General features: G+C 32.4%; 1 protein-coding gene across 5 annotated transcripts in view; it reads left to right on the top strand.

Annotated features, from left to right (window-relative positions):
• The window catches only part of LOC107450876 (purine nucleoside phosphorylase), a 59,530-nt gene that overhangs the window by 28,386 nt on the left and 12,822 nt on the right, over window positions 1-18,322 (top strand). For 4 of the 5 annotated variants that reach the window (XM_071181937.1, XM_071181935.1, XM_071181938.1 and 1 more), the window contains exons 2-6: window positions 8,382-8,405; window positions 9,720-9,889; window positions 13,876-13,979; window positions 16,021-16,196; window positions 16,730-16,920. In XM_071181937.1, coding sequence (XP_071038038.1) covers window positions 8,382-8,405; window positions 9,720-9,889; window positions 13,876-13,979; window positions 16,021-16,196; window positions 16,730-16,920 — 665 coding nt within the window. Of the gene's footprint in view, window positions 1-6,599; window positions 6,820-8,381; window positions 8,406-9,719; window positions 9,890-13,875; window positions 13,980-16,020; window positions 16,197-16,729; window positions 16,921-18,322 lie in introns of those variants that run through there. The other variant, XM_016066801.4, reaches the window with a different exon arrangement.

The raw sequence follows: 18,322 nt of genomic DNA, 5'->3' as shown, positions 1-18,322 counted from the left end.
TACAGTGGGTGATCGGTTAACGAACAGATCGGTTAACGAACAAATCGGTTAACGAACACTTTCACGAAAGATTTTTGTGTTCGGATAACGAACACATATTCGGATAACGAACACTTTCAGGAAAATTTTTTTGTCGGACAACGAACACATATTCGGATAATGAACAAAACGAATTCTAACGAACACTTCTCGACTTTAAAAAAAATTAATATTAAACATTTATGAGATCATAGACGTGCCGTCAAATAATTTTGACTTCATGATTATTGGGAAAATAATAATACTAAATACTATCAACTCAAAACTCTTTATTTACATTGAAAAGAAAATACATTTTGCAATGTCTCAGTTATACGCGTAATTCAACTTAAAGTAGCATCAGTGGGACTTCTGTTTTTGCAGATTAAATTACAAATAACATATATTAGGTTGTAAGATATTAGTTTAAGCAGGACTGTTGATTTTTTCGCTAGTTATTTATTGTTAGCTTGTTTTTTATGGTTATTAATTGTTCTTTTAGCATTAATTGTTAAATTTTTTATTAATAATTGTTTATTATTATATGTTTTTATACGTTTTTTGTGAATTTTAATTTAATTGTTACATATACTTCTTATATACCTGCCAACTCTTCCAGATTTTGCGGAAGATTTTATTTTCATATTTAAAGTGGTAGTAATTATATACTATTTTTTCTTTTATAATATTAATTTTTAAATGATATTGATCACCACTATTCTTACAAAAATTAAGCACATATATTAAAATGCGTTACTATCATGGTTGTCAACTTAAGTTTGCTAATATACAACTTATTTGTTTGCTTAAAATTGAAGTTTTTATTCCATTTTAATACCACTGGGAAAAATGATAATGGAAGGGATTAAAAGTTGGCAGGTATGTTCATAGTGTGTGACATTTGTGTAATAACAATTCATAAAGCAATAACAATTGTGATCGGTGGCGTGCCACCCCTGGCTTATATCATTAACTTTAACTCATAGCATCTACCAGCTTATTTATTGCTAGCAAATACTGTTTTTAATATTTATTAAATTTGGAAATATAAGTTAACAATTATTTAATTTTTAAAGTGGTAGTTTAATTGGGAATAATTTAAAGATTTTTGGCATACTCTTGCAATTAGACCTAAATCAGGTTTTTTTTTAACCTAACCTTTAATCATAAGCCACTGAGATTAGTAATTGTCATATTTTTTTCACAATAGTGGCACCAAAACAATTTTTGACCCGTTTTCTGTTAATCCGTCACCTAAAAACAACAATGAGAAATATTTTGAGTTAAAATCCTGAGATGCCAACTGCTCCGGACAATCAATTAAAATTAAAAACACGGTAAATGACTACGCATGTTTGTATTTCACAAGGTAGAGAATAAAATAGGTGTTAAAAAATGGTACCTACGAATTATTTAGAAATAGTGGTGAATAAAAAACTTCTAAATTGAATTTATTAAACCAAGAAACTATACTACTATTGATAAACTACCACTTTGAAATTTATATTTGCTGTCCGGAGCAAGTTGGTATCTCTGAAAAACCTATTAATTAACTCAATCTGATGGAAAGAAAATAAAAGTATGATCGAATACTATAGCAGAATTTTGACAACTATAGGGTTGCCGAGTTAGACTAAAAATACAAGATGCTTGTGCTTAAAAAATTCATTAAAGGAGATTAAAACGAGCTACTTTTTCTAGCATATCTTTTTTTCTCCAGTTCACTATTATAACTGATTGGAAAGAATAATTTTGGTTTACTTTTCAGAAATTCTCCTCTAAATTAAAAGCCATACTAACCATCCATCGAAATGGTTCGTGTAGCTGTATTCTATTATTTTTTTTTAAATTTTATTTCTGACAATGTTGTTCTCTTTAATCCTGTATCTTATTTGTCTTTTACTTGCTTTCGTTATCAAGACCTTGCCTCTACTTAGTGGTCTCATATCAATTTGTTGTCAATTCGTTCTTCAAATTATTTCCTAATTATTATTATATGTTTAAACTTTATTACTTATTCCTGTCCAAGTCCCGCAGTGGACTGATCGTTAAGACACGGTTCTCATCAGATCACCGAAGTCAAGCATCACTGGCTGCGGTCAGTGTGCGGGTGGGTGACCCACGGGTCTGGGATTCTGTTTATACCGAGGGTGTGCGGTATTGGTCCTCGTTAAACTGTGCTACCGTAAAGTGCTCGACTTCGCGCGCAGGTCGTCGGGCTACCGAAGCGGGGGTGCCATCCCCTCCGCAGAGGATCAAAATTGTGATGGCATGTCTTCGGATCATCCTCAGGGATGTTTCCCAGACCGTCGCCAATAGCCCATTGTGCAGCTCTAGTGCGACGTAAATCAACAACAACAACAATTCCTGTCCAAACAATTAAAAATGGAATCAATTGGTTAACTGTAGCCGTAGACCAGTGATTCCCAAATGATATTTCGCGGAACCACAAGGGTTCTGCTGAAAAGTTATGGGGGCTCCCTGACTTCTTTAACAAATATTGATCTTTTTTTTGAAGCCTGTAATAGGCCTGAACAGTACCAATTATTTAATATTAAGGTTATTTTTATGAAACTATTCATGCAAAATTGTAATAAAATCTAAATAGGAAATTTTAAAAATATATATTTTTGCCAATAACAATGCATTGATCAAATTGTTAAAATTATTGTTACAAATTATTTGTAACAGAAATTTTTACAAATTATTGCATCAGTATTTCTCATCGAACTTTAAAATTCAAAATAAAATAACCAAATTTAAGAATAAAGAATTATATTTTCTGATAATCTTTCTCACAATTAATAACAATTCTTTTTCAAAAATTATTACTTTGTTTTATTCAATTTAAACTAAAAAATTGGCAAAAACTACTAGTAAGGATGCGTAGCGTTTTTAAAAAGTGTTGAAAGGTGCTTATTTTTGTTTTACGTTTTTTGAAATCCCTTAAAGGTGCTTTTTTTATTCGGAGTTTGTGAAAAGTGCTTAATTTTCGATCTTTTAAAAAGAAATTTTTTCTTTGTCGTGTCGATTGTCGTTCTAAAATTGCAAAAAAATGCATGATTTTCACAATTTTCTCTGTAATACTTATCAGAAACTTATTATTTTATCGTGATCATGTAAATTTGGAGAAAATGTTTTTGAATTTTATTGAATTTATGTTAATGAATAATGAACTTTAAACGATAGAAAGAAATAATTTTTATTACTACACAGATACTTATGATTTTTTTTCTGGAAAGTGATTAAAAATATTTTTAAGTGCCTTGAAAATACTTAAAAGGTGCTTTTTTTTAAAAAAAACCTGTCTAGGCACCCTTCTTGTCTTAACTTATACAACAAAAGACGTAGCCTCTGCAGCCTTGCGAACTCAATTGCTCAACAAAAAACCCAATTGCTAGATTCATTGATGAAACAATAAAAGAAATTTCCTTCACATTAAATGTTTCTGATTTAATTCAAAGTTACTGTTTCAGTTTGCTTACTTACACTTGCTGAGGAACGTTTTTTAAAAGTCAGAGTTCCACTAAAATAATTTTGATCGTTTAGGGCTCCGAGGCTTTTTTTTTCCTTTCCTCCAAGCCCTGACCATGTACCTAGGTTATGAAAAACCCTTAACCATATAGTCCAGGACTTGGCCACAAGGGCTCCGAGGCTGAAAAAAAAACTAGAAACCACATTGCCGTAAATCACACACTGTTTTTCAAAAGCACTCAGCACAAACTATTTCGTTTTGAACTTAAGCCAACTCATGAAATAAATACTGCGAAAGAAGCTCATCTCTTTAAAAACATATACATATTTAGAAACAAATTTATAAAAATATTTATAAATCTGAAAAACTATTTCAAAAATTCAAATATAGTCCGGGATTTCAATTATTTCGCTTCGACAAAGAGTTCAGAATTTGGTGAGCTCAAAAAACTGCGGGAACTAATAAAAATATGATACGGAGTACCTATAGCCAATGAGGCCATCTCCGTAAATTGTGATATGTTTATTGAATCATTGACTGTGACGTTACAATTAGTTGATTAGTTCATTTAGATTAGTTAAATTAACTTCTGTTCCTTACATAAATATTTATATTGCTAATTTTTATTGGTAGACAAAATTATCTTTCCTCTACAAACAAATCTTTAATATTGAAATACTTATACTAACACTTTTATCCTTTTTGATAACAAGATGACATCCTTTTTATAAATTTACTAGCTACAATGATCATGTTAATTCTGCATTAGCAACTCCTTCCATCTTCCTTTTTCGTAATTTTAGATATAATAGCAGATATAGTTCTTTCATCAGGAGTTGTTATTTGGAGCCACCTTCATCACGTGGTATCCGACGATACTATTTCGCTATTTTTGGGAGAAGAATGTGAAAAATCCTGAACAAAATTGCTATTTGACGATCGTCTGACAAAAATATTTATTTCGCAATCTTTATGTGCATTTTTTTTAATCATTAAATATTTCATAAATTTGATATTTATTCTCTCCTTTGAGTGAATAGGTTGTCCTTTTTGAGACATTTTGCACAGAAAACAGAAGTTTTTAAATTTAAAATATATTTAATTAGCTATAGTAACGATAGGTATAATAACAGATGATAAGGAGATGTAAGTGACTGAAAAAGAATTCACTGTTTGCGTTTGTCGCGCATTAAGGGTTGTCTCAGTTTCAAGCGCAGAGATGTTTCTCCTCTTACTCCAGCGTTCAAATGAACTCTTCTTCCAAGGTGGTGGAACAAAGTGCCAACTCCCGCTGAACGAACTATAAATTAATCTGAATACGAACTCGCATACGATCGACTATAATTGCAAAAAGTGGGGAAAATAGTGGTTAAAAAAGGTTGAAATTGTTAACTTTGTATAGCATATTTTATTGTTTAACATAAAGCAGAATGTTTTTATTGAATAGTTTGAAATGTAAGTCCAAGTGACGCAATTTAATAATTAAAGTTATTATAAATAAGCAAAAATGAATTGAGTGAAATGAATTCTGTGGCATAAGATGACTACAATTAGTAACAGTCACCATATAGACCGCTAGCCTAAAAGTTCTACCACAAATATAATAAGAAACATGATGGATGGGATAGTATCAAGTATGCGGAGAAATTAGCTTTCGTGGAGGATAGATTGGTAGAACTAACCCGCTTTTACGTTACATGGGGAGGTTAACCACGAAAACCTCCCATGGTTAACCTAACCAGAATATACCTCTAACCTGTGATCCGTCTACAACTGGGAATATTTTATGTCAGCACTGTGGTTGGAGCGTGCCGAAAGCGAAATTCGTATCGACCCACCATCGCTGGGATTCGAACCCGGGGCACCCCAATGGAAGGTGAGTGCTCTATCCCCTGAGTCACCAAAGGTGCTCCCGTTTCAATTTGAGCATTTCAGAAGAGGAATTCTGCTTAGTGATAAATTCCATGAGGCAATTTTATTTTTATTGTTGTTTATTTTTATTAAAAAGAGACCAGACTGGTCTGCTTTAAATTATTGCTATTGTTGTTACTGGGGATTAGTTGTTGTTGCTAATTCCCATCTGGTCTGACGGAGTCAGACCAGATCAATAAATCCGTTGACATTTAGGACGTCCGAAACTGAAAGGGGAGAGGAATGAATGTCGTTTCAGTCCAACCCTAAACAGTTCAACGTGTGCTCAGGTGATGCCTGGTTTTGTTGGCATTTAGGGCAAAAGAGGAAAGATCTTTTGATTAGCAGAAAATGTGAGACTTTTCAGGTGTCCACTGGCCAGTCCGGATAAGCAAGTGATGGTCTGCCTGTCACCAGGAGGAGTACTCTCCTTTTTCTATTGAAGAGTATATTTTCATAAAACCCAGAGCTAACTAGTACTTAAATGGCCGAATTTTCAATGGGCATATAAGTCAGATCGTAGAGTTTAAGAAACAACTGCAAGTATGCTTTGACATCAAGAGCAGAGATCCAGTTTAAGTTTGCGCTGCCTAACTAGCATGAGTTTGATCAAAATTTTAACTTCAGCATTCCTTTCTCACTCGCGCGAAAGCTAATTAATTTGCGTATAGTAACTGTACAGTTTGCAGCTTACTCTATTCAATGCATACCAAAATAGTATATTTAATAATACTTGTGCACCGACCCGTGGAACATTTTCGCTAAAGTCAAAAAAGAGTGCCAATCAATGCGACATTTTGCCAACGGTGAAAAATTATAATTCAAATTTGCTACTTTTTCATTGTTGGCAAAAAAAAGTCTCGTTGTTAGGCGTTATTTTTTGGTTTTGCCGAAAATAATTGTCAGGATTTTATACAAGTAGCTATTTAATACGTTGTTTTACACTGAATTACCAAATAAAATTGTTTCCCCTATCTCGGTAGAAAGTTCATAGCCTAATCCTCGGATATTTTTTTCTGTCTTTAATAACAGAAAATGTAAGGATTTAAAAATATGTAGGAAGTTGTTGTTTCACTTTCGTAAGATTTATTTCCTTAATTTATGGTCCTCAAGATTGAACATAATGCACGAGTGATTAGAAATTAATGGCCTTGTGAATCATCTACACTTTTTGAAACAATGCTTACTTTATCCAATTCGAAAAAGAAAAAAAAAATTAAAACATTTTAATGCATCGTTTTGAGCAACTTGAAAATCTCATTCGGTTGGTTTATCTTTAACCGCGCTTGTAACGTTAAAAATTAAAGAAATTTTAAATTTTCGGAAATCTCATTTTTCCAAATCAATTTTCTTTTTAAAATTAATCTAAATTTATTTAAAATGACTAGTAAAAAGGAAAACAAGGTCGATGAGATGTAAGTTTTCTCAATTTTTATCTATCATTATATACCGATCATTTTAAAATTTAGTGCCCAATTAGTAATCTCATGTTTTTGCTTTTTCCCCCTTCATATTTTGTGAAACGAGAACTGCACATTAGAGGTAGCACAACAAACTTTCATATGCAAACATTTTTTCTTTATATCGAGTTAACTACAGTTATTTAACTCACTTTTGAAATAGTTTGATGATGTTATTTGGAATGCAAGCTGTGCCATTAACGAGTGGTACATAACTGTTTTGTGATGAAATATTACGCTAAATTCAAATTTTAGCTATAGTTCATTTTTAAAGCAAGACTACGTAGAGCTAGATGCAAATTCTAAACCATTTTAAATTTGTTTCGGTAGATAAAAATATATTATTTAACTCATTGAGATAAAAAAAAAAGCTTTTCTATCATTTTCATATTTTCCATCGCAGCTTTCTTCACTTTGTAAGGCGATTTTTTCTCAATCCATCTCAAAATGAAGCCTCGTAATTATCAGAGACGGTAAAAAAATCTATCACCACAATACTTACATTATACAGGGTTATTCATAATTCCATCCGGAGTTTCGAAGCGTTATAGTAAAAAAAAGAAGATGAATATGAAAAAGAGAAACGTATGAAATTATTCTGAAACTATTCAAGTTTTACTTACATACATTACAGGTGTTCTATTTGTGAACCCTTGGTCACACGGCATACATCAAATGCGATAGTCCAGTTCCCGCCCGGAGGGAATTATGAATAACCATGTATATCTATTATCACAATAGAAATATAGCCCCTATTACCATAGTTAATAAAATATCATTGGGTGTTAGTTTTTTTTTTTCTTCTTACGGATCCTGAAATCGTTAATATGAAATCATCGTTTTTAATCGTAATCGTCTTTAAAAGTCGACAATCTTTTATCTTTCTTTTTCTGTATCCGATTTAAAAATACAATTTATAATCATTATTAAAAGTTAATTACCAGTGCTCGAAAATTGCATTGTACGACATTGTGTGACATGTCCGAGTCATGTAAAAATTAAAATCGGGTATGTGATTTGTACCCTTAAATACTCGGCCTGTCATCAAAATATTGAAGTCTTTAAGCATCTTTTACGGATGAATCTTCTCACGCATGAATTTTTCGTTCGAATTCTGAAAAATATTTAGATATGCCACAAGCCCATTTAGTATGTCAAGATCGTGGTGTCAAAATTTATTTGTGGAAATTTTTGTTCTGTATAGACAAAAACTGGTGTCCTTGTGTCCTAGTGAGATTTATGCTTTTGTGGTATATTTTGTCAATAAAATTTTTATCGAGGAAAATCTGAATGGAATATGAACTGAACCAAATTATAATACCCTGTAATAATACCGTCGCCGTTTGTAATAATAATAATAATACCGTCGCCGTTTGTTTCCAGCTGAATTCTTCCTTATTAATAATATCTAAAAAGTAAATAATAGGCTAGAGTCATAATAATAGAATTGAAATTTGTTAATACTACTACCTTAATCTTTTTGTAATAATAATAAATTTTTCTTCTTTTTATTTCAGGAGTGTCAGAGAAGATGGAAGTTCGTGAGTATTTTTCTTATAATTATCATTTTTTTCCAAATAATTTTAATATTATATTATTTTTTCTAATTACTATTAATCCTAATATCGTTGATGAAAGGAGCGTCACAAATTTAAAAATTGGCAAGTATGAGAAAGCAGTTATCAATAAATAAAGACTAAAACTAAAAATAAAAAAAAACATTTTCACATCTTTCTCTCTATTTATTATTAAAACGGAGTATTCAAAAGATTTCCGATTGAAGCACACTTTTAACAATGCCACTTGCCAATACAAGCAAGCCTGTTTGAAATCAAGCGAACATTAAAGGCTTCTTGTTTTTTTTCAATGGAGCCATCTATGACCAAGAATACGAATTCAGCCACACACACGTCACAGCCCGTTTTAAAGAGAAGACCCAAATTATTCCACGCATTCATCAACAGAACATAATTTTGAACGAAAACAAAAAACGATTAATCCTCAATTCAGTACCACCCAAAAGTATTGTTTTGTTATGGGAGCTTGGAGGACTTGGTGACTCCGACCAATTTAACCTGCACCAGTCACACGGAGATTCTTCGGCCGGCAGGATTCGAGCTCTCGTTCTCATGAACACGAGGACAACGTCCTACCAACCAAGCTACCCCGGTGACTAGCACACTCGTATTAGTGTCAATGTAGGGTGGTAGTAACGAACGAAACCCATTTATGTTTAAGAATAGACGATTTATTACCAAAAAATGAAGAGCTACCTTTTTTTTCTTTCTTTTTTTGCGTTTATGTTCTTTGAAAAGTTAAAAATTTAGTCTGAAATATCTTTTCACTGAGAGCTGTTCCTCTCTAAATATATTTATTGAAAAAAAATTGCATGATACTTTTCTGGTATGGGTTTCTAAACGTGATAAGAAAAAAAAGTCAAATAATTAAATACTAAGCTGTCAAGCAAAATTTCATAACATTTTTGTGGTTGATCACTGTTTTTCCTTCTCATTAATAAAGCATGTTCAATGATTACGTTATCTTGTGTAATATTTGAAAAAATTCTGGTTACAATATTAAACTTTCTTTTGGCCAAGACGATGAAAAAAAATCCATCCATTGACTGGAAATTTAAACAGAATATTGTATTTAGGGCATTGTAAATGATATGTTTTAATATGTTTTTAAGTATGAGACAAAAATGTGGAAAATTTTTAGAATCGTTTGGATAGGTTGAGAATGTTCTAGAAAAGGAATTTTATTAGAGTTTTAATATTATGTCAGATTTAATATCGTTAATTCCTCTTTATTTATGAATAACATGGAACATCAGGTGAATTCTTTTATGTATGCAGGTATTCTTACGAGGCTATGGAGAGTCTCACGAACTATCTCCTGGAGAGGACGAAGCATCGCCCTCTGGTGGGTGTCATTTGCGGATCAGGCATGGGTGGACTGGCCGATATGCTGGAAGACAGTGAATCCTTTCCTTACAATGAAATACCTGGTTTCCCCACAAGCACAGGTATTTGTCTCTCTCTTCAAAGAGTCTAAAGCTGCTTATGGAAAACAATTCATATTTCAAAGATAGGAGCTTTTGATACTTGCCTCGCTGACCAGATCGATACTTGTCAAAAAAATTTACCCCCCGCCCCGTCTTAAAATAGTTATTGTAACAATGGTCACCGACAGTGCTCTAGACAACTGGTGAAGAGATTTCTACAGCAGACAGACATTAAGAGAGCATTTTCGCTGGATACGATTCCCGCACGTCCGATTGCCGTCCAGAAGAAAGTGGAACCTATTTGGTGAGTTTTTCGCAAGATTATATATTTAACCAATCAGGTTCTTATTCTCCATCGACGTTAATCGGATGTGCGTGAATCGCACACAGTTAGAATGCCTCTTAAAACAACCACTTCTTCAATGCTAAGAATCCGGGTTTTTTAATACCAGAATGTGTACCAAATTTTAAATCCAGAATTATCATAAGATGCGTATATCAAGAATAACATAAGATGTGTGGTAAGTTTTTCAAAATTCAAAGTGGCGGGTTTATTTATTTACCATTATACATACATATACAGGCATGATCTTTTAAATTACGAGAACAGTTTTTCCATGTAAAATCTTGCAAAACATTTGTAGCTAAAAGACATATTGTTGGCGGGAAATTGGTATAGATATCAAGGTGGCCACGGACGACTAAAAGTGCAAAAAGTGGTGATTAATAAAATTCAAAATTTAGAAGAGATTTGTTGTTGTTGCTCATTTACGTCGCACTAGAGCTGCACAATGGGCTATTGGTGACGGTCTGGGAAACATCCCTGAGGATGATCCGAAGACATGCCATCACAATTTTGATCCTCTGCAGAGGGAATGGCAACCCCGCTTCGGCAGCCCGACGACCTACACACGAAGTCGAGCACTTTACGGTAGAACAGTTTAACGAGGACCAATACAGCACACCCTCGGTCCCTACGCAGGCTGATCCAAAGAAGAGATTTAAATTATCAACTTTGTTCATCAAATTTTATTTTTCTTTCAATTTACTTTTGAATACAAATGCATGAACTTGACTCGGAGTACCTGCCCGCGTCAGCAGGCACTACACTCCTTCATCTGAAGTTGCCTATAGGGCGACTGGGACTGATATGTTGATATCAAACGCTTAGGCTTGACTTGATCTATGTTTTTGGTGAAGTTCCTGTCCGACTCAGTGGGCAACACGCTTCTTCATCTGAAGTTTGCTCTAGGGCAACTGGGACTGTTGGCATAGGAGATAAATGGGGCAGTTGGCGGCGCAGAAGTATACTGTGGTGCACAGTTCACGTATTAATTTAAAAGTAAATGGACATAATAATCAGAGACAGAGATGCCAACTTGCTCCGGACAGCAAATATATATTTTAAAGTGGTAGTTTATCAATTGTGATTCTTGGTTTAATAAATTCAATTTAGTAGATTTTTATCCACCGCTATTTCTAAATAATTCGTAGGCTTACATAATTCACCACCTTATAGTACTTATGTCACGCTATACATCTTAAAAAGCAAGCAAAAATAGTCAATTATTTGCAAAATTTACTTTGTAGTTATTTACCGTTTTTTAAATTATTTTTGCCCGTCCGGAGCAGTTGGCATCTCTGAATAATAAGAAAAAATATATGAAACCTTAGTAATTATCTGATAATAATAAATAAATATCTTAGTAAAATAATTGTAAAACAAATTTCTTAGGAAGTTTTTGCATTATGAATAACTTGAAAGGTAAATCATAGTGGTAGTTACATTTTGATAGTTAAAGAAATAATAAACACTTTTTACATTTTTAGTCATCTGTAACATCCCTGAAGAATGTTTCCATTATTTTGATCAACCCCTGTATATGTTTATGTAAAAGAAAAGCAACGTATAAAAGCACAATTTATGTAAGGCTATCGAACGCTCTGTAACCTGTACGAATGCTACCGTAAACCTGTATGCATATTGTGATCTTCTTCTCGAACTTGTGCACTCTCTCTCTCTCTCTTTCTAAATTTAACAGAGGCTTATCGTACTTTGCAATGAGCACGCTCAAGCCTGCATAATTATGTTACTGTGAATGACCAAAATTATTGACAATCACATAGTCGCTTTGGTAAATATCCGAAATATATACTAGGCCTAGTTAAGAGCCATTGCCCGGTATGTCATACGTCAATGATTTTTAAAGGTCAAGTGCTCAGTATGCATTTAACCGATACTCCAAACACTGATGACGTTTCTTTTAATCCATCCTGAGTAGATATTAAAATATCCAATAAATTTAATAACATCAGGTAATAAGGTAATATCGAACGGAAATAACAAATATTTCGGACATTCACTGAAGCAACTATGTGATTGTTGACATTCACCGGTGAAAGTCGACATTCTCTTGATTTCGGTCATTCAGGACAACAATTGTATATAACAGGCGATCACTTTGATGTTGGACCAACTGCCATAATTAGTTTCTCTATTGAGGATTTTATTTGACAAAAAAGTCAACATATCTTAACTTTAACCAATTATACTGCCAATAGATTAAAAGGAAAATTTCTTACGAAATGGAGAATAACAAACGGAGAAAATATTTCACAACTTTTCTCATTTTGGAGTGACAGACGATTTTCGTTTTTAAATTCTGTTATATATTTTCAATATAACATTGTTCAAATTTTATATCTGTATAGCGGATAACATAGTTAAATTTACAATAAAAAAATTCTTTTTGCACTAATTTGATTTTGACTTTTAACAGTTTTTATATTTTCTTAAAAAGTACTCATTCGTACTATGCCTAAATTTTTGCTTTATTTCCTCATTTGATTTTCGGGTTATAACCTTTTTTAATTATTGAGTGCAAAAAAAATTCCTATAATGTATTTAAAATTTTGATTTTTCGAAATTTATTTGAACTTGTCGCTAAACGCTTAAAATCTTATTTAAAGCTCATGGTTCCCTAAAATTACATTAAATTTCGAATCATCCCGTTCTAGTTTAGAAATTTTGATTAATTAAAGAGAAACAAGTCAAATGTTAAACCCCCCGGAGAATTATTACATAAAGTAGATGAAAAATTAACAATCAAAGTAAGAAAAACAAAAGATTTAAATTTACGAGCTATGTTCTAAAAAAAAAAAAAAAAAAAAAAAAAAAAAAAAACAGTAGTTTGTAGCGTTTCCTGGCAACTACTTTAACTTTAGTTTAGTAAAGAAACAAAGTTCAAGCGCAAAAAAAAAAAACAAAAAAATGTTTCGCATCCGATTGGTGCAAATGCTTGACCCGTCAATGCACGCAATGAGAATGTCTCGGTGGCCGAGTGTGTGATGCTCGGAAAAATCGGTCTAATTGTTCCTGCGCAATCGAATTTTAAATATTTGCCTTTTTTAAAATTTAATTTCACAGGAACGTTTTTGTGTCTGATTTCGCAACTTAAAATATCGTCTGCATTAATTAATTAGAATATTTGAAATAATCCCCTCAAATCATTAAGATTGAGTCCTAAAACGTGAAGATCCGATCATTATTAGATCAAAAGTTATTAAGGGTAGTTCGTTTTTTGTTTTTCGCACTGTACTTTATTTCATGGAGCAGATAAAAAAGCATTTAAATCACACATATTTGATAATTTCCTAGCATTTCTTAAATGAAATATTCTTTGTCGAGAAAAGCATAGAGTTTGAAGGCTAAAAGAAAAAATTCGTAAGAAGTTCTTTAGAATAAGAAACTATTTCATTTAAACATGAATTAAAACTTCTTATTATCACCTCATATTTCACCAAGGCAATTTTTTTTATTCAAAATTATTATGAATATTGGTGAGTTCTCCAGTTGTTTGTCTTCTAATAGTAGTCGTTACATTTAAAATAAAGTCGATGCAGTTAACTCCATTTGTATAAAGTAGCTGTAGTTTAACTATAAGTAAACTATAGTCTTTCTGAACACTAAACTTGAGATAACAATCATGAAATATCATTTAATATAGTTGCTGGTCACAAGGGGAGATTAGTGTTTGGTAATTTAAAAGGAGTTCCCACTGTCTGCATGCAAGGAAGATTCCACGTTTACGAAGGATACTCTTTATGGAAGGTAAGATTCTTCATTAACTCTTCACGTATACTATATACTAAGTAATCCGTGAAAAAAAGGACATCAAAAGTTAAATAAATTTATTCACAAAAGAGATTAAATTTGTGTTCGACGAATAAAAAAATTGACAAATGCCAGAGTTTAAAAAAAATGAAAAGAGGATCTGCAACAGTTGCATTGAATTTATTTTCATTTTTTATCTGTTTATGTTTTTTTTTGCAAGGCTGCAAACCGTCTGCGCTTTTTGTAAAAATGTATTCCAGTGGTAGCTAATTTGATATTTCCGTGTGATATCGTTTATTCATCGAAATTTATTCTCCACACATATAAATGATTTAAAAGTTCAAGTGCAATGCTACTTTTTTCCTGCATCTTCGTGGTTTATGCCATCAGTCTCACTCACGTTAGGGCCAGTTAATGCTGGCAAGTTTTCCATAAATACGAAGTTCAGCTTCTTCGTGGCGAAACTTTTAAAATGCTAGAAAAATTAACAAAAAATTCTGATGGCTTTGATTCGTGAATGTCTACCATTTTGTGAAATGTTTTACAAAAGGCGTAGTATTTGTTGCCTGTTGTTACTTGCATTGGGAAATAAATTCAAAAGTAAAACTCTTTTAACGGTGAAAACTAATATTCCATTAACATAAAAGATCTTTATTGCTATTTTCGCTGTTCATTTTACTCAATATAGTACCTTGCGGTGAAATGAAATTTAATGTTCCGGGCAGTACTTTCAAAGTTGCTATGTGATAATAAAAGTTTCAGAGCCTTCGCTTTAATGTATCACATTTATATTTACAAAAATCAAAAATATTTTAACTTTAAGTGAAAAAATATCCGTATGTAATATATTAGCAAATCAGATGTACAGGTTTACCTTTAAAACGTACAGTGTTTCTACAAAATAAATTTTCCGAGATAGTAAACTGAAGCAGAAATCTTTAGAATTTCAATGAAATTATTCTAGAACTATTATCAGGATATAACTGGGGGCTCCAACAGGAAATTTCAAAGCAATTGGGACAACATTTTTATAAGACTATTAAGGATTTTAATGTTTTTACTTTAATTTTAAGGACAGGATTACGACAGGAGACTAAAAATGCAAAAAGTGGTGACTAATAAAATTCTAAATTTTATTACGAGAGGGTACAATAAGCGATATCTATTGCACATTTTTCAGTTTACAATTGAAAGTGAATGCAAAGAAACTGCGGAAACTTCTTTCGTCTTTTCTTATTCTTTTACTTTTTATTTATTTAACTATTTATATATTAGCTTTGCTACAAATAGAAAAAAAAATGTTTTCTAAAACTGCGGAAATTCCACTATCATTGACGTAAAAATGACCACTTATATACAGATGGAAAAAAAAATGAATGCATATCATGGTTGAGGTATATACCTACATATTAAGCACCTAGAAAGACGAACGTAATTAAAGGGGCTGTTCACGTACTTTTGGGAATTTCAGATTCCCACCTTCTCAACGAAAATAACCAAATATGTTCTTCTCGATCTACGTTTGTTGCATTGCAGAACTGTTAACTACAACGTTTTTTACAAAATATTTCATGGCGTTGGGAACAAAAACTAAACTTTCACGATATTGGATACTTTTTCTAACACTTTAAAAGCCTCACTGAAATATAATTGGTACAAAGTGGCGTTTTATCGGAGCTTTTGAATCATTTACATTAAGTTTCAAGGAAAACAACTTTAAACTAAATTTAAAAATAAAGAACCATACTTAAAAATACCAACTTAGCTATCACTCAAATAAATTTTCCCACAAAGAGGAGATATTTGGCAACCCAAAATAGAATATATCGTATCGATTAACCAGTACTGGAGCGGAGAAAAAAGCTCTCTTTCAAACTAGCACACTCCGAGAGTATACGTGTACTAAACAGTACGTATTGGTACAAATAGGAGATATATTACGAGAATACTAAATTGAGATTACGTGACTCTGTTCTTGGGCTGCTGGATCAAGAACATTAGATAAGCATGGGTTAATGAAAACTTAATTTGTTTTCAGTGTGCCATGCCGGTGCGTGTCATGAAGCTGATAGGAGTGAAGACACTGATTGTCACCAATGCAGCGGGTGGACTGAATCCTAACTTCAAGATAGGAGACATCATGCTCATCAAAGATCACATCAATTTCCCAGGATTCGCGGGGGACAATCCCCTTCGTGGAAGAAACGATGAAAGGTAACGCTCACTTACATAGTTTTTCTGTTGCTGAATAGCATTCAGATACATTTTTGCATCACAAAGAATACTATTAAAAAAGTTGTAACACATTGGACGCCACTAGTAGTGAAGATTTGCATAAAATTTCCTTTAAAGTTATTTCAGTTTCAGAGCTCATGCGTAAAAATTTCCCAGCAAATCGCTTTATCTCTATGAGTAGAAAACGAGACTAAACGAGACACTGCGGTAAACGTAATTCCAAAAAAATCTAACTTTCTTTAATATCATGCGAATTTTCTTATCAGGTCAAACCATATTTTCGTCGTTATTAATCTTACATAAACTAACAAAGTACTGTATTTTAAAGATATCAAAAGCCAGCTTATCATTTGCTTTTGTTATCGTTAAAAATATTGGATCGAACAAATTTACTGTCACTTTATTTTAGTGGCAATAAATAGTAGCGACATTGCAGTGTAACATTAAAGTGATGAATACATACAGCACTCGCGTTTTATTGTTATTATTATAGTGTGTAAAATATTTTGTAGGTGGGGTCCACGATTTCCAGCCATCAACAATGCCTATGATCTGAAACTTCGCAATTTAGCCAGAGGCATTGCAAACGAGTTGGGACTCGGCAATTTCATGAGAGAAGGGGTGTACGCTATGGTGGGTGGACCATCCTACGAGACCGTCTCCGAACTCAGGGCTCTTCGAACATTAGGAGCAGACGCTGTTGGTAAGTGGATCTCTGTCTTTATCTTAAAATTACATTCGATGGTGCGATTTCATTTGAAGATGTCGCTGCTGTAAATTGGAAGGATTGGATCTTAGTATTTCAGTATTAGCTTTTTCTGTTTTTTAAAACGGACAAACATGTCGGAAACATTTATGGGTACTGGACCGTTATCCCAACCCTTATCCTGGGAAATGATATGATACAGACGAATAATAGGGCTGCCAGCTTTCTTTAAAGGTTAAATTGCACATTTCAGTGTATCTCATAAAAAGAATAATTGCATAATATAAAATTACAGACATCAGAAAAGTAAAAATAATGACAAGACAGCCGGTATGACCAAGGTGACAAACACATTTAAAAAGAGATTTATTGGCCAAAGTACAGATGCGAAAGTAAGAGAACGAAATACAAGTTTAAATTGCCTCAAAATTTGTCTATTTGGCCTATTTGTTAAAATGTATATTTATCAAATATAAAAGGTTGGTTAAAAATAGGTTAAAGGTTAAAAGTAGAGGAATAGTCAAAAGCGACTGAAGTAAAGTCACAAATTAAAACCTTTAAGAGTCCGAAAGAAAAATGACAAAACAGTTAAAAGGGATGCATTAAAATACTTAAATACTAAAAACTACGCTTGTTATACAATTTAAAAAAAAAACTAGATGCAAGTTAAAATCACCTAAAAAGAGTTTTATTGGTCGAAATGTATAAATACAATTAAAAGAATAAATAAGTTTAAAAGTATACAGAAATTCAAAATCGACTCAAAAGAAACCACCTTTAGAATCCTGAAGTGGTCCAGAAGCTAATTAATAAGATAGTTTAAAATAGAGTTCATAAAACATATTAAGTTATTCATGTGTAAAACTGTGATAGTACAAAGTTCTCCATCAAAATTAAAAATCAGAAACAGTGCTGAAATAACCTAAAAAAGTTTTTAAATTGTCAGGAACGTGATAAAAGACGAAGAGAATTTAAAACTCAAGGTGTTTTAAAATCCAAACAAGAGTGAGGTGATTATTCAGTATTCTTTATCTTCTGGGGTAAGCACATATTCTAGAGGATTAGTTCTATAATTATTCTTCAGTCGAATAGTAATGTTGTGTATGAGTGAATTATTTTGTAAGTTCGATTTAAAGTTATTTTTACCGCTACATCTAAATCATTCAAAGGCTCATATGCAACCGAGACTTTGTTCCAGCTCTGACGTGGTAAAGTTTTTAAAAATTAAAATTTTTTAATAGCCTACCACTCTATAAATTATTTTGCAAAAATATTCGTAGTTAGAAACCTTAATCTCACTTTATAACCTTTGCTGGTAGTTCTGGTAATATACAAGAGACAATGAAAGATGTCTGACACGATTCTCTTTCTCAAAATAGAAAAAGTGGTTTCACTCATA

The sequence above is a fragment of the Parasteatoda tepidariorum genome, chromosome 6 (genome assembly GCF_043381705.1).
Source record: "Parasteatoda tepidariorum isolate YZ-2023 chromosome 6, CAS_Ptep_4.0, whole genome shotgun sequence".
Classification (NCBI taxonomy): Eukaryota; Metazoa; Arthropoda; class Arachnida; order Araneae; family Theridiidae; genus Parasteatoda; species Parasteatoda tepidariorum.
This window is presented reverse-complemented; position numbering and strand designations above follow the sequence as displayed.